The sequence below is a fragment of the Ornithorhynchus anatinus genome, chromosome 19 (assembly GCF_004115215.2).
Source record: "Ornithorhynchus anatinus isolate Pmale09 chromosome 19, mOrnAna1.pri.v4, whole genome shotgun sequence".
NCBI classification, from domain to species: domain Eukaryota; kingdom Metazoa; phylum Chordata; class Mammalia; order Monotremata; family Ornithorhynchidae; genus Ornithorhynchus; species Ornithorhynchus anatinus.
In genome coordinates this window covers 20,930,986-20,947,306 of record NC_041746.1, presented here as the reverse complement: position 1 = coordinate 20,947,306, position 16,321 = coordinate 20,930,986, and the positions used below count along the sequence as shown (strand labels likewise).

The following is a 16,321-nucleotide window of genomic DNA, read 5'->3' as shown; positions in this document are numbered from 1 at the left end:
TACCAATTCCGTCGTATTTTACTCTCCCAAACACTTAATACACTGCACTACTGATAGTAAGCACTCAAATACACTGACTGATCAGTTACAGATCTCAGGAAAAAGCCTAACAATGATCCTTGTACTGTTTGGTTTAACAGTCCAAATAAATACTATTGAAATCATGACATTCACCCCACCGAACAAGCCCACCCCAGAAGGGCTCAGATTTACAGTATCAGTCAAGGATCAGCAGCTGTCAGTTGGGCAGGATCCCTGGCAGATGAAGACGCTCATACGAGGAAGCGATCTCAGGGCAATACCACTTCCTTAGCTGAGCTCTAATGTAATGTTTCCCAGCTCGTTCTTAGGAATTGGAACAAAATGATGGTGTCTCTATCAGAAAGGTTTAAAAATGTGGAATGATTTCAATTGTGCCAAATCTATGTAATGCATTTACATTAATGGGTTAATGTTTCAGTGGAATCTTCTTAATATACTCTCTCTTCCCCTGTCTCTATTTCCCTTCCCCTTCCCAGGTTGCTCTGCAGGTGGTCTTCTCGGGTTCTACGGGCAAATTCAAGTCCATGGATGTCACTGAGCTCTCTTTTGGAATCTTGTTTCTGTTACAGACCAGCACTGGAGTCTCAGTGAATGGATTCCTCCTCCTGTTCTATACCCATCTCGTTTCCACCACTCACAGGCTCAGCTCCTCTGACTTAATTCTTGCCCACCTAGCTGTGGCCAATACCATAGCACTTCTCACACTTGGAATTCCACAGAGCATGTCAGGGTGTGGTCTGAGAAATTTCCTGAACGATGTCGGATGCAAAATTGTCTTTTATTTTTATCGAGTGGGCCGGGGCCTTGCCATCTGCACCACCTGCCTCCTGAGTGTCTTCCAAGCCATCACTATCAGTCCTGGCACTGCCAGGTGGGCAGGAGCCAAAGTCAAATTACACAAGTGCATCCTTCCCTGTTGTATCTTATTCTGGATCCTCAATATGCTAGTAGAGTTCGATAGAGTGATGAACATGACAGGTCCCCAGAACAGCAGCAGTCTTCAAAGCCCAATGGATTATAAATACTGCTCGAGGGTTAGTCTCAGTGCAGTCACCACCGTGGTATATACTGTTGCTGTTTCCCTCCGGGATCTGGTCTTCGTAGGGCTTATGAGTGCAACCAGTGGCTACATGGTCTTTGTCCTGCACAGACACCACCGGCGAGTCCAGCACCTTCATGGACTTAGCAACTCCACCAGAGTGATGCCTGAAGTCAGAGCAGCCAAGAGAGTCATTGCCCTGGTGACTCTCTTCGTCCTCCTCTATGGGCGACAGTCAGTCACGCTGAATATTATAATGAACATGAAAGAAAAGAATCCTCTCCTGCTGTATAGCCACATAGTTTTTGCACACACCTTTTCTGCCATAAGTCCCTACCTAGTGATTCACAGTGACAGGAGAATGAAAATGTTCTGGAAAAAGAAATGTATTTCCAACCTAGATCCCTCCTCCTAATGTCCTGATCAAGCCATTTGCTCTCTCAGTGATTCCCCCTGATTTGGGTAGGGTAGGTCCCTGCTGAGGTTATGAATTCTAAGCCATGTTCCTTCAGGCCTAATTCGGGGCAAATAAAGGGAAATTGCAATGGCAGGAAGGGTGATATCATTTGCTGGTACCATAGGACAGGGCCAGCTTCAATCAATCAGTCGAATAATTAGCACAGCACTGTGCTAAGCACTTGGTAGTGTAAAATACAACAGAGTTACTAGTCACGTTTCCTGCCCACAACAAGCTTCAGACAGTAGATTATATAAATTCTTACCTCAGGGGAAAATGACAAATCATCTCATGACCCTTCCAAGATGGCCACTTTCCTGAGCATTCAAATTGGAACCCACTTTTTGTATTATCTTTATGATATCTCTTAACAGCTTACTACATGCCGGGCACTGTACTAAGTGTTAGGGTAGATAGAAGATCATCAGGCTGGACATAGCCCCAGACCGACACAGGGCTCCAAGTCTTTATCCCTATTTAACAGATGAATTTACTGAGACCCAGAGAAGTTAAGTGACTTACCCAAGGTCACACAGCAGGAACATGGGAGAGCCAGGATTAGGAGCCAGGCCCCCTGGCTCCCAGGCCATTGCTCTTTCCATTAGGTCGTGCTGCTTCTCTGAGACTTCAGCAAGATAATCCCCACCCAGGCTCCAAGTCTCTCTTCTCTCTCTCTCACATGTGAGGCATCCATTTGTTCCCAGGAATATCCACTCCTTCATCCTCCCCTATTAATTAGTCAGGCAGTCGGTCAATCATATTTATTGAGCACTTACAGTGTGCGGATCAAATCTTTTAATATCTTTTTCTGGTACCATAGAACAGGGCAAACTTCAATCAGTTGTATTATTAAGCGCTTACTGTGTAGAGAAGCAGCACGGCTCAGTGGAAAGAGCCCGGGCTTGGGAGTAAGAGGTGGTCATGGGTTCTAATCCCAGCTCTGCCGCTTGTCAGCTGTATGACTTTGGGCAAGTCACTAAACTTCTTTGTGCCTCAGCTAACTCATCTGTAAAATGGGGATAAAGACAGTGGAGCCCTATGTGGGACAACCTGATTACCTCGTATCTACCCCGGTACTTGGAATGGTGCTTGGCACATAGTAAGCACTTAACAAATACCAACTTTATTGTAATTATTATTATTGTTACAGAGCACTGTACTATTGGTAGAATACAATAAAACGGAGTTGTTAGTTACATTCCCTGTTCAAAACAAGCTTCAGATGCCGGGTGATATAAATACTTAGGGGATTGTTTGGAAATCAAAGGTTTGGAATTTTCATGTCTTGTTGATGATATTGACTGTCTTTACTGTTCTCTAGCTGATATACTCTTAAATGCCGTTGTCATTGTACAGTCAGTGAATTGAAACATCAGCAACCAAAAAGGATGCCCAAGAGGGCTTACAGAAAGAACACGAGGAGGAAGAGAGGTTGGATGAGGAAGTTCAGGGCATGATGGGGATCAGAACATAAGACTTCCAAGCCCCACGTCAAAATGGTCTCCTGCTACCATGCATCCAAGCCTCAAGGCCTCACCGCAAAAAAGCTCCCATGGTGAGGAGCAGCCAGACGGGTGATCTCATTATGGACAGGGAATGTGCCTTTTTACTGTTATGTTGTATTCTCCCAAGTGCTTAGTACAGTGCTCTCACACAGTCAGTGCTCAGCAAGTGTGATTGAATGAGTGAATGAAAGGTGTAAGGTACCCAGAGCTGCATGGGTCCTGAAGTCATGATTCTTTGACTCCATCTTGTTTATTGTGTTAAAAGCACAAAATGGTGGAATGTGGAGGCACAGTGGTCTGGGCCTTGCAGTAGTCCCTTCCTTTTCTAACCATTCCCTCTGAGCTGGTTTGCCTCTAGACCCCTCTGATCGCCTCATAACAGGAAAGCCACAAGTACTGCTGAACATACAAACTCCCCTAACTCATGTGTTTGGACTCCATCTTGTTTAAGTGAAGAGTATCTACATTTTAGAGCATGCTGTGAACGCTGTATACTTGTTTCAGTGTCCAAGGTCATAGCAGCATGGCATAGTGGATAGATCAAGGGTCTGGGAGTCAGAAGGTCATGGGTTCTAATCCTAACTCTGCCACTTGTCTGTTGTGTGACTTTGGACAAGCCACTTCCCTTCTCTGTGCCTCAGTTGCCTCATCTGGAAAGTGGGGATTGAGATTGAGAGCTACACATGGGACAGGGACTGTGTCCAACAAGATTTGCCTGTATCTACCCCAGCCTGGCACATAGTGCTTAGCAAATGACACAATAATAATAATAATGATAATTATTATTATTAATAATAACCCATTAATAAGGATGTTGCACACCAAGTCCCTGTTATCATTGACCGCCACAGATGTCTGAGTGGAAAGAATACTGCTGCTTGTTTTTACAGTATATAATAATAATAATGTTGGTATTTGTTAAGCGCTTACTATGTGCCAAGCACTGTTCTAAGAGCTGGGGTAGATACAGGGTCACTGGGTTGTCCCACCTGAGGCTCACAGTCTTAATCCCCATTTTCCAGATGAGGTAACTGAGGCACAGAGAAGTTAACAGACTTAATAATAATGTTGGTATTTATTAAGCGCTTACTATGTGCAGAGCACTGTTCTAAGTGCTGGGGGAGACACAGGGGAATCAGGTTGTCCCACGTGGGGCTCACAGTCTTAATCCCCATTTTACAGATGAGGGAACTGAGGCACAGAGAAGTTAAGTGACTTGCCCACAGTCACACAGCTGACAAGTGGCAGAGCTGGGATTCGAACTCATGACCTCTGACTCCAAAGCCCACGCTCTTTCCACTGAGCCACGCTGCTTCTCTAAAGACTTTTGCCAAGTGGCAGAGCCAGGATTCGAACCCATGACCTCTGAACCCCAAGCCGGGCTCCTTCCACTGAGCTGTGACTGTCCTATCATGTCTCATGCTCTCCCACCATGTGCAAAACGCAGATGCTATACCAACTGTTTATCAAGAAGCTCTGTACTGTGTGGAGTTGAATTGGTCTTGGCTAGCAGGGGAAACTCAATTGGTCAGCCACCAATCCCTACTAGCACTAGTAGAAATAAAATAGTCTTTGATGTACCGGCTTGAACACAATGCTGAGTCCACGAAGTTTTATTTCCGGACTCCGGACTAATTAATTTGGAGACTAATGAGTTCTCCAAAGGAGTGGGTGTAGATGGAGAATAGAAGCAGACCCGGACTGAGCCTTGAGGTAGTCCCAGAGTTAGAGGAGGAGAAAAAACAGCCAAAGAAATGGTAAGAGAACCAGGATAGGACAGTGTTGGTGCAGCCAGAACTTGATCAGCATACAAATATACATATATTTGTATACGTATACATATATGGGTTTGAATTACTAATGGTGTTAAGGTTTAAGCAGGGAAGAGTTGTTGGAGGAGATCAGATTTTATGCGGGCTGAGAGTCATAGTCTGATGGAGGTGGGAAGTGAAGGGGTTACAGTCAAAGGGAACAAGGTGAGTGGGGGGATGGAGGTGGACGAGTCAAAGCAAGGCATGGTAAGGAGTGGTACTATAAGAGTGAGCAGGGGAGTAGTGGCTGAAGAGAGTGAATAAACAAGATGGGGAATGTTAGTGGAAAGTCTTGAAGTGAATTGTGAGGAGTTTTTTCCTGATGCAGAAGTAGATGGGAAGCCAGCATAGGGTTTAGAGGAATCGGAAGATAGGTGCCAAGAAGCACTTCTTGAATTTGATCGGTCCTGCAGCATGAAGTGTAGTTTGGAGAGGGGAGAGCCCGGTGGGAGGTTGCCAAGCAAGGAGGCTGATACAGCATTCTCCACTGTCCCCAAACATATCATCCTGGTGCCTCCTTCCTGACCTGCTTCACTTCATCTCAGCAGGCGGGACAGAAGAAAAGACACCAAATACAAATAAATTAAATTACAACTATGTAATCTAAGTGCTGTCATGCTGGCTTGGGAAAGGTGAACTTAATCACTCCCATGGTTTCAACTATCATCTCAACGCAGATGACACCCAAATCTACATCACCTCCCCTGTTCTCTGTTTCTCCCTCCAGGCTCATATCTCCTCCTGCCTTCAGGACATCTCCACCTGGATGTCTGCCCGCCACCTAAAACTCAACATGCCCAAGACTGAGCTCCTTATCTTCCCTCCCAAACGCTGTCTTCTCCCTGACTTTCTCGTCACTATGGACGGCACTTCCTGTCTCACAGGCCCGTAACCTTGGTGTTATCCTTGATTTTGCTCTCTCTTTCACCCCACACATCCAATCCATCGCCCAAACCTGCCAGTTTCACCTTCACAACATTGCCCAGATCTGCCCTTTCCTCTCCATCCAAACTGCTACCTTGCTGGTACAAACTCTCATAATAACCTGACTGGATTATTGCATCAGCCTTCTCTCTAATCTCCCACCCTCCTGTCTCTTCCCGCTTCAGTTCATGCTTCAGTCCTCTGCCCGGATCATCTTCCTACAGAAACACTCTGGGCACATTACTCCCCTCCTCAAAAACCTCCAGTGGTTGCCTATCAACCTTCGCATTAAGCAAAAACTCTTCATTCTTGGCTTCAAAGTTTTCCATCACCTTGTCCACTCCTACCTCACCTCCCTTCTCTCCTTCTACAGCCCACCCCGTACACTCCACTCTTCTACCTTTAACCTCCTCATGGTGCTTTGCTCTTGCCTGTCCCGCTGTCGACCCCTGGCCCATGTCCTACCACTGACCTGGATTGCCTTCCCTTCTCATATCTGCCAAACTAATTCTCTTACCTTCTTCAAAGCTCTACTGAGAGCTCACCTCCTCCAGAGGCCTTCCCCAACTGAGCCCTCCCTTTCCCTCTGCCCCTCCTCCCCTCCCCATTCCCCCTACTCCCACCCTCTGCTCTACCCCCTTCCCCTCCCCACAGCACTTGTGTATATTTGTATATATTATTTATTACTCCATTTATTTTATTAATGATGTGCATATATGATTCTATTTATCTATTTTGATGGTATTGATGCCTGTCTACTTGTTTTGTTTTGCTGTCTCCCCCTTTTTAGACTGTGAGCCTGTTGTTGGGCAGGGATTGTCTCTATCTGTTGCCAAATTGTACATTCCAAGTGCTTAGTACAGTGCTCTACACATAGTAAGCTCTCAATAAATGCGATTGAATGAATGAATGAAAGAGCAAAGGGAGCAAGTCAGGGTGATGCAGAAGGTAGGGTGAGATGAGGGTAGCAGCGTGGCTCCGTGGAAAGAACCTGGGCTTCGGAGTCAGAGGTCATGGGTTCGACTCCCGGATCTGCCACTTGTCAGCTGTGTGACTGTGGGTGAGTCACTTAACTTCTCTGTGCCTTAGTTACCTCATCTGTAAAATGGGGATTAATGGTGAGCCTCACGTGGGACAACCTGATTACTTTGTATCTCCCCCAGTGCTTAGAACAGTGTTCTGCACATAGTAAGCGCTTAACAAATACCAACATTATTATTATTATTATGAGGAAAAATGGGGCTTAATCTGGAAAGTCTATTGGAGGAGATGTGCCTTCAATAAGGCTATGAAGAAGGGGAGAGTAATTGTAGCTTTTGAGGAGGGAGGGTATTACAGGTCAGAGGCAGGATAAGGGCCTAGGGTTGATGACGAGACAGGCAAGATCAAGGCACAGTGGGAAGATTAGCAATAGATGAACAAGATGTGTGGTCCGGGTTGTAGGAGAGTAGCAAATTGAGGTAGGAGGGGTCAAGGTGGTGGAGTGTTTTAAAACCAATGATGAGGAGTTTTTGTTTGATGCAGAGGTTGATAGGCAACCGCTGGAGTTTTTAGAGGAGTGGGGTGACATGTCCCGAACGTTTTTGTAGAAAAATGATCCGGGAAGCAGAGTGAAGTATGGACTTGAGTGGGGAGAGACAGGAGGCTGGGTGGTCAGCAAGGAGAGTGATGCAGTAATCCAGGAGGGGTAGGATGAGTGATTGTATTAACATGGTAGGAGTATGAATGGAGAGGAAAGGACAGATTTTAACAATGTTGTGAAGGTAGGACTGACAGAATTTAATGATGGATTGAATACATGGGTGGAATGAGAGAGAGGACTCAAGGATAATACCAAGTTTATGGGCTTGTGAGATGGGAAGGATGGTGGTGCCATCTACGGTGATGGGAAAGTCTAGGGGAGGACAGGGTTTGGGAGGGAAGATAAGGAGCTCTTTTTTGGACATGTTAATTTTGAGGTTCTGGGAGCACATTCAAGTAGAGATGTCTTGAAGGCAGGAGGAGATGCGAGACTGGAGAGAGGGAGATCAGGGCTGGAGATGTAAATTTGGGTATCATCCACATAGATGTTGTAGTTGAAGCCATGGGAGTGAATAAGTTCTCCAAGGGAGTGGGTGTAGATGGAAAATAGAAGGAGCCCTAGAAATGAAGCTTTCAGGGACCCCCACAGTTAAGAAGTGGGAGGCAGATGAGGAGCCTCTGAAGGAGACTGAGAATCAAAAGAATCAACATCCAGAGAGTTAAGAGGAGAACCAGGAGAGGACAGAGTCAGTGAAATCAAGGTTCTCACACCACCTTGCCCCCCTTCCATACCTGGAGCAGTGTGCTCTTCTCCTAATGGGACAGGGAACAATGGTGCAGGGGAAAAGGGATGGGGTTGACATCCCTTGTCCAAGTCTGGGGGAAGAAGGAGGGAATAATTGCTGTCTCTCTCTTTCTGTTTCTCTCTCACACAAACTCTCTTCTCCCTAGATCCTGGAGTTAAAGGAGTCTTTCTTCCAAATATCTAACAGATAACCAAACCACAGACACGCACATGCACACACACTCACACATCCAAGGTCTGGAGAGCAAACTGTGGTTGTGGGTTTTTCTTCTAACAGGAGAACACTGGTGTTTGAGTCATTTTCTGGATTATACTATCCTCAGATATCCTCCATAAGAAGTATTTACTTTATATTTTTAAATGAACCCTTAGAGTAAGGGCTTTAAGTAGATTCAATCAATCTTTTAGACTGTCTTTACCCTCTGGGTGATCATCTTAGAGAATTTGTTCTCTTTGTATTCTTCTCACTCAGTACTGGTAATTTTCCTATTTCCCCTAGGCTCCAACAGTATATGGAGTATCCTCATTTGTCTTCCTGGAGTGCTGTTCCTTCTAAAACCCTGTTGTCTACTCTCATTGCTATAAGCTTGTTGTGGAAGGGGACTGTGTCTATCAAACAGGAGAGGAGAGTATCAACGAACAGCAGAAATGTAGGCATTTGTGCGTGAGGGAGCTTAAAGTTGCAAGACATAAAATGCTTATGTGTCTTTGGGGAAGGTACTATTGTCTATTAAACACTGGGAGTACAGACTTGGTATGAATCTTATCCAAAGTCAACAATCAATGGCAGACTTGATTAAAACAAACAACTTTAACAAAATAGGCTGGCACAATCACCCCATATAGGAGACTATATGTCATTGTTAGACTGTGAGCCCCATGTGCGACCGTGTTCAACCCGATTTGCCTGTATCCACCCCAGCGCTTAGAACAGTCCCTGGAACATAAGTAAGCACTTAAATACCACAATTTTTTTTTTTCCGGTGGAATAAGTACCTTCCAGTCAGAATTCACGCAAATGTGTGACACAAAACACATGCAATCAGGAAAATAGTAGCCTCAGTTATCTTAATATACTCAAAGTACTATAAGTGCTCTCTTGTTCTTACAACCCATTCTCCTAAAATACGAGGGTGCGTTCTTGCAAGATCTTTTCGTAAGGAGAACTCGTTCGGTAGTGACCACCTATTCCAACACCATCGCCGTGCAGGAATCGCTTCTTCCCATAACAAGACGCACCAAGCCCAAGTAGGCTTTGCCCCACCAGAAAGTCATTTCCTAGTGTGCTGGTGGAAATTAGTGTACTTAATTTTTGTGAAACTAAGAAAAATCATCATTCTTCCCCAGTAAAGATCAAAAAGGGATTCTTTGTAAATAAAATTCATTTTAGAATTAGCCGACTCTCTGCCTGGGAGAAATTGAAACAGAGAAAAATGTTTCTGTGGTTTTTAGTGAACACCAACTTGGTTCTGAGCTACCTTAATTGAGAATCAATTGGATGCAATAGCTATAATGGGATTTCTGACATGAAAACCATCTGGAATTTAATTCAAATGCACACACAAAGACACCCATAAAACTACTTGATCGTCTAACTTTGTGATTCAAGGACCACTCATAGTTTTCAGACATTACTGATTCAAAGCTGAATATCATCCTTAGAAATCATTAAAACTGTTTTGGGTTGCAAACATCTTTCTAATCTTGCTGCACCATATATTTGATGGAAAAATTTAGGAGTCCTTGGGGGACAACAAGTGAGGTTGTTAAAATGCACATAACATAAACCAGATGGTAATATACAGCTATTGTATCGGGGTGAATGGGGAGACATGGATTGAATGGTTTTGTAGAAAAATGATCCAGGCAGCAGTATAAACTCAAGTAGGGAGAGACAGGAGGCAGGCAGGTTAGTTAAGGAAGCTGAAGCAATAATCAAGTTAGGATAAAATAAATGCCCAGAGTAATGTGGAAACAGCTTGGATGGAGAGGACGAATCAGACCACCATTGACGTATACGTTTGGGGGAAACTGAATAATGATAAAATGATTGAATGCTTACTTTGAGCCAAGTGCTGTGCGGAGCACTGAGGTAGATATAAGATCATCAAATTGGACATGGAATGGATTTTACCCCTAATGCTTTTCAACTGCAAAGTCCAAAGAAGAATAGAAGTATCTTAGATAGGGAGTGTAGCTGGAGGTCTATTTTGCTTATTTTTAAACTAGGGTAGAAGCAATTTTGTTTTGTTTTCCCTCTGCGGAAAGGTTTACTTCCTCCATATATTGAACTTTCAGTTTCCATTGTGTTCCACTGTGTTTCATTGAAGGGAGAAACTCTTTGTAATAAAATGGTTACTAAAACAGCTTTAAGATCAAAATAAACAAAAGGAAACATTTCTTCACCCCCGGGGGTAGATAGCAAATGATGTCTGGAAGTTGGTTGAGGCCTCAAATATCCATAGGTTCAAGATGAATTATGATATATTCTGGAATGACTGGAGGGAAACGTAGGTATGTTAAATGATATATTCAAACCATTAAGATGGCTATTAATTATGGTATTTGAGAGCGTACTATGTGCCAAGTACTGGGGCAGATACAGGTTAACAGGTCCCACAAGGGGCTCAAGGTTTAAGTTGGAGGGAGTAGGGTCAAAGCCCCATTTTCAGATGAGGTCACTGAGGCTCCGAGAAGTGAAGTGACCTGCCTAAGTTTATACAGCAGACAAGTGGCAGAGTCAGGATTAGAACCCAGGCTCTCTGAGTCCTAACCCATTCGCTTTCCAATGAGTCATGCTGCTTCTCCACTGTTTCTCCAAGAATCCTGTTGCCACTAGGAAATCCAGACTCCTGGGCTAGAAGGACCATTTTTCCATCTTGGTGATGGCATTGTTAACATTCTTAAGTAGTTCTCCCTCTAATCCCATTTATTTCCCTTTGGTAGCATTATTGATGGGGACCATATTATCTCTGAGGAGCAGAGAAGGTGCAGAGCTAAGCAAGTCGGTAGTAAAGCTGAAAAAACTGCCTGTTCATCAGGCAGGCAGTTATGCCCTGACAGGCAAGGAGGTGGAATTAATTGTGTCTATGAAAAGCAGACCTCCAAAGATATCCATCTGGCACCAACGGGAAGAGTTTTTTGGAAGATTTTTGACAAAAATTAATTTTTCCACAGCCGAAATCTCTTCCCCAAACACTCCTAGAGTGCGCATTCTTGGCCAGCCTTGCTCTTCCCAAACTAATCAATTTGCACAATCAAGGGGATGAGGGGGATGAGGGGAGATATGCACTTTAATGTTGGTATTTGTTAAGCGCTTACTATGTGCAGAACACTGTTCTAAGCGCTGGGGTAGACACAGGGGAATCAGGTTGTCCCACATGGGGCTCACAGTCTTAATCCCCATTTTACAGATGAGGGAACTGAGGCACAGAGAAGTTAAGTGACTTGCCCACAGTCACACAGCTAAGTGGCAGAGCTTGGATTCGAACTCATGAGTCCTGACTCCAAAGCCCGTGCACTTTCCACTGAGCCACGCTGCTTGTCTACCCACTAGTGCTTGGACAGCAGGTGACTTATCTGTGTGGGACACACCATCATTATGGAAGTCAGAAAGACTTGGGCTCAAAGCCCTGCTCTGCTACCCTTCCATTGTGTGTCCTTGGGCGAGTGACCTTATCTCTCTGTGCCTCAGTTCTCCTATCTGCAAAATGGGGATTAACACCCTGATCCTCACCTTGCTCATGAACTGCATCCAACCCCATTTGTTTGCAACCAGCCTAACACTCAGTATGCTGCCTGGAACATAGTAAATGCTGAACAAATAAGCTCACTGTGAGCAGGAAACAACATGTCTGTTTACTATTGTATTGTACTCTCCCAAGCGCTTAGTACAGTGCACTGCACACAGTAAGCACTCAATAAATACGATTGATTGATTGATGGATGATTATGACTTTTGAATGCCTTGGCATCATTATCACATAATGGCCCTGCTGATTTAAGCAGCCCTTGGGCCAGCTCTGAAAACATCCCCTTCCTCCAGCCTTGTTAATTAATGAATTAATTATGGTACTTATTAAGTGCTTACTATGTGTCAGAAACCATACCAAGTACTGGGATAGGTACAAGCCAATCAGGTTGGACACAGTTTGTGTCCCACATGGGGCTCACAGTCCCAATCCCTAATTTACAGTTGAGGTAACTGAAGCCCAGTGAAGTGAAGTGGCCTGTCTAAGGTCATACAGCAGAAAAATGGCAGAATGGGGATCAGAACCCAGGTCTGTCTGACTCTCATCACGATAGCATCCCACTCGAATAAGCCACCTGTTGTCCAAGCACTAATGAGCGTTGGCGAGAGATGGGAGGACCTCCCCTGAGCTGAAGGAGCTGAGAAACGAAATATTTGGTAGCTGTTCTTTCCAGATGTTTTCCCTGGCCTGAAACAATGTCCCAAAGCTCTCCCCTCACCTCCTCAGTGATATCAGCAGTACTTCAGGGGCTGAGGGAAAGAGGATGAATGAGGGGGCAGGGCATAGTGGATAGAGCACAGACCTGGGAGTCAGAAAGTCAGCGACTTGTCTGCTGTGTGATCTTGGACAAGTCATTTAACCTCTGTGCCTCAGTTCTCTCATCTGCAAAATGGGGATTAAGACAGTGAGTCCCACATGGGAGAGGGCACTAACAGGTGCCTACATGCTTACTGACTGTAAGCTCATTGTGGACAGGGAATTTATCTGTTTATTGTTATATTGTACTCTCCCAAGCACTTAGTACAGTGTTTTGCACACAGTAAGAGCTCAATAAATACGATCCAATGAATGAATGAATGAACATAGATTGTGTCCAACCTTATTAGCCCCCTCCTCCCCTTCTCTTCCTCTCCCTCTCACCTCCTTCTTCTTGTTCTCCTTCTCCTCCTTCTCCTCCCTGTTATCTTCATCCTCCTCCTCCCTTTTCATTCTTTCTTCTTTGTCTTCATTCTGTCTTCTCCTTCATCCTGACTTCTTCCTCATTCTGTCCTCTTAAGCACTTGTGTATTTACTCCAGTTCCACAACACTCAGATAAACCTCTTTCTACTCTGTTACTAACCTTACCTGTAATTTATTTTAACACTTGTCTCCCTTACTAGACCATAAGCTTCTTGAAGGCAGGGATCCTGTCTATAATATAATACTGTACATATAATAAGCACCCAACAAATCCCATTAATTTATCACTCACTGATTGATTGATATATATTTTCTGCTCTTAATCACTCCATCAACCCCTGAGAGTTCAGCACACAGAAACTTTAATACCACCTTGATTGTTTGGTCTCTAAATTTATTTTAGATCCTTTGCCTTTTTTTCTTCTGGATTTGATTATGTTTGACTATGCATTGTTTTCCTAGTTCCTGTACTATCCACTTTCCACCAGCCTCACTGCAGAACTTTGTTCCTGGAAATGATGAGCACTGATTTAATCAAAAGCATCTGTTTTCTCTCTCACACTGGATTGGGCATTTTGGCGAACTCCCTCCTCTTCACATTCTATTTTTCCACGTTCCTCCTGGGTCTCAAAGCAAAGCAGATCTGATCGTCATCCACCTAGCCCTGGTCCATATCATGATGCTACTCCCCTGGAGAATCATCACATCTGCTAAGATGTTTGGGTTGCAGCTCATCCACAGCAACGTCGGGTGTGCGATTCTCTCCTATCTGAGCCGCTTTAGCTGTGGCCTCTCCATCTGCAGCAGCTGCTTGCTGAGCGTTGTTCAGGCCATCACCTTCAGTCCCAGCAACTCCCACCTATTCCAGCTCAAAGTTAGCATCCCAAAGTTCATCTTCCCCGTGTCAGTTATCTTGTGGATCTTCAACCTGCTGATAAGCACCAACCTTCTCTTCCAATTAGCCATTTCTGGCAGTGTCACCAGCATTCATGCCAATTGTTTGATTGTGCCCATCAACGCTTTCCTCCAGGGCCGTTTCTCATCCTCATGACTCTCCGTGATGTCCTTTCTATGGGGTTTATGAGCTGCTCCAGCAGTCACATGGTTCTCCACCTCTTCTAACATCACCACCAAGTCCAACATCTCCACTACCCCTGCCTCTCCTCCGAGAACTCCCCATGGAGAGGAGCCACCAGAGCTATCATGCTGCTGGTTACCTGCTTTGTGTCCTTTTACTCTGGAGATTTTATCCTCACTATATTTACAGGGACCCCATGAAAAATGATGCCTCCCTTTCTAATGCTAACACATTTGTGGTCAACAGCTATGCCATTCTCAACCCTTTTGTGCTGCTCACCTGTGACACAAGAGTCATCAAGTTCCTAAGGTAAATTTTTCAGGTAAAAGTCCACATAGACTCTGATACTCTCTGCAAAACCTCTTCTCCACACCAGGAGCCCTTGTGAAGCTCCTGCTTGAATGTAGAAGACTCTGAAAGGCACAGGTTCAAAAACATCTGCCCCTGATTTCTCTCCCTAGCCCTTAAAAGTAACCTGGATGCCCATCCACTTCCGCATCAAGGAAAAACTCCTCACCATTTGCTTTAAAGCAATCACCTTAGCCCTCCCATATAATACAGTGCTTATAACACTTTGCTCTTCAAATGTTAGCCTTCTCACTGTCCCTCGATCTCATCTATCTTGCCACTGACCTCTTTCCCGTGTCCTGCCTCTGCCTGGAACACGATCCCTCCTCATTTCCAACAGACAATTACTCTCCCCACCTTCAAAACCTTACCGAAAACACGTCTCTTTCTGGGAGGTCTTCCCTAACTAAGCTCTCCTTTCCTCTTCTCCCACTCCCTCTGTGTCACCCTGACTTGCTCCCTTTACTTATCTCCCCTTCCAACCTCACAGCACTTATGTACAAATCTGTAATTTATTTATTTATATTAATGTCTGTCTCCCCCTCTAGACTCTAAGCTCACTATGGGCAGGGAATGTGTCTGTTGATTGTTATATTGTATTCTCTCTAGCGCTTAGTACAGTGCTCTGCACACAGTAAGCACTCAATAAATATGATTGACTGACTGACTGATCTGGCTTTCACTGAGGGAGACAGATTGAAGTACTGAGAAACTGACTCTCCTGAATCTAATCCTTCCGTTCAGTCTAGCAAGTCCGAGAACACTTTACTAAATCTCTCTGTGGCCACTGTTGTTTGGCTCTATATGCATAAATAGAAGCAGCATGACTTAGTGGAAAGAACACGGGCTTGGGAGTCAGAGGACTTGGGTTCTAATGCTGACACCGCTGCTTGTCTGCTGTGTAACCTTGGGCAAGTCACTTAACTTCTCTGTGCTTCAGTTACCTCATCTGTAACATGGGGGTTAAAGTGTGAGCCCCACATCGGGCAACCTGATTACCCTGTGTCTACCCTAGCACTTAGAACAGTGCTTGGCACATGTAAGTGCTTAGCAAATACCATAATTATTATTGTTATTATTATTATTGTCTATTTCTGTCTACACAGTTCACTATCAACAAAATTCAGGTGGGACCTATGAAAGTCATCAGATTTTCACCTTCTCCTCGGTCTCCCATTTCCCCAGCTCACATGGCTTTAACTAACACCTTGATGTGGAAGACTCCCAAATCTACTTCTCCAACCCTAACCTCTCACATAATCTACAATCCGGCTTTTCCTCTTGCCTTCATGACATAACTATAGGGCTGTTCCCTAACAACACAACCTCAAATATGAAATCCTCATCTTCCCTCTTAAAATCCTTATTTCTGTTGATAACATCAACGTCATCCCTGTCCTGGGAAATCACTATTTTGACATCATCCTAGATGCTTCCCTGTCTTTTAGCCCTCACATTCAATCACTGATTCTTTCTCCATAACATTTCCCAAGTCGATCTCTTGTTCTCCAGTTAAACACTATCACCCTGGTCCAGACTTCCATCATAACATGATTAGAGTACTGTGCCAGTTTACTCATGAGCATCACTGGTTACAGCTCTTCCCCCTTCAGTCCTGACACAAATAATTTTTCTATAGGAAAGCTTAGCACACGTACTGCACTCCTAAAAAACTTTCAGTGGTGGCCTGTCTCCCTCCTTATGTAGCAAAAACTTCTTCAAAGTTCTCCACTAGCTTTCTCCAGTTAAAATATCTGCTCTCTTTACCTGCTACTACCCCAACCCACAATCCTCACTCTTTTATCAATCAATCTATCCTGAGCTCACATTCTAACTATACCCCTCTCTCAACTCTCCTG

General features: G+C 44.5%; 1 protein-coding gene and 1 pseudogene across 1 annotated transcript; both read left to right on the top strand.

Annotated features, from left to right (window-relative positions):
* Nucleotides 1–566: 566 nt before the first annotated feature.
* On the top strand, nt 567–1,496 carry ORNANAV1R3151 (vomeronasal 1 receptor ornAnaV1R3151). Its single transcript, NM_001253543.2, has one exon. The coding sequence runs from the start codon at nt 567–569 to the stop codon at nt 1,494–1,496; it is 930 nt and encodes a 309-aa protein (NP_001240472.2).
* ORNANAV1R-PS3736 (vomeronasal 1 receptor ornAnaV1R-ps3736 pseudogene) lies at nt 13,552–13,976 on the top strand (annotated as a pseudogene).

What these genes read in the sequence shown, in the direction of transcription:
- ORNANAV1R3151 (NM_001253543.2), top strand. Translation starts at nt 567, where the DNA reads ATGGATGTCACTGAGCTCTCTTTTGGAATCTTGTTTCTGTTACAGACC.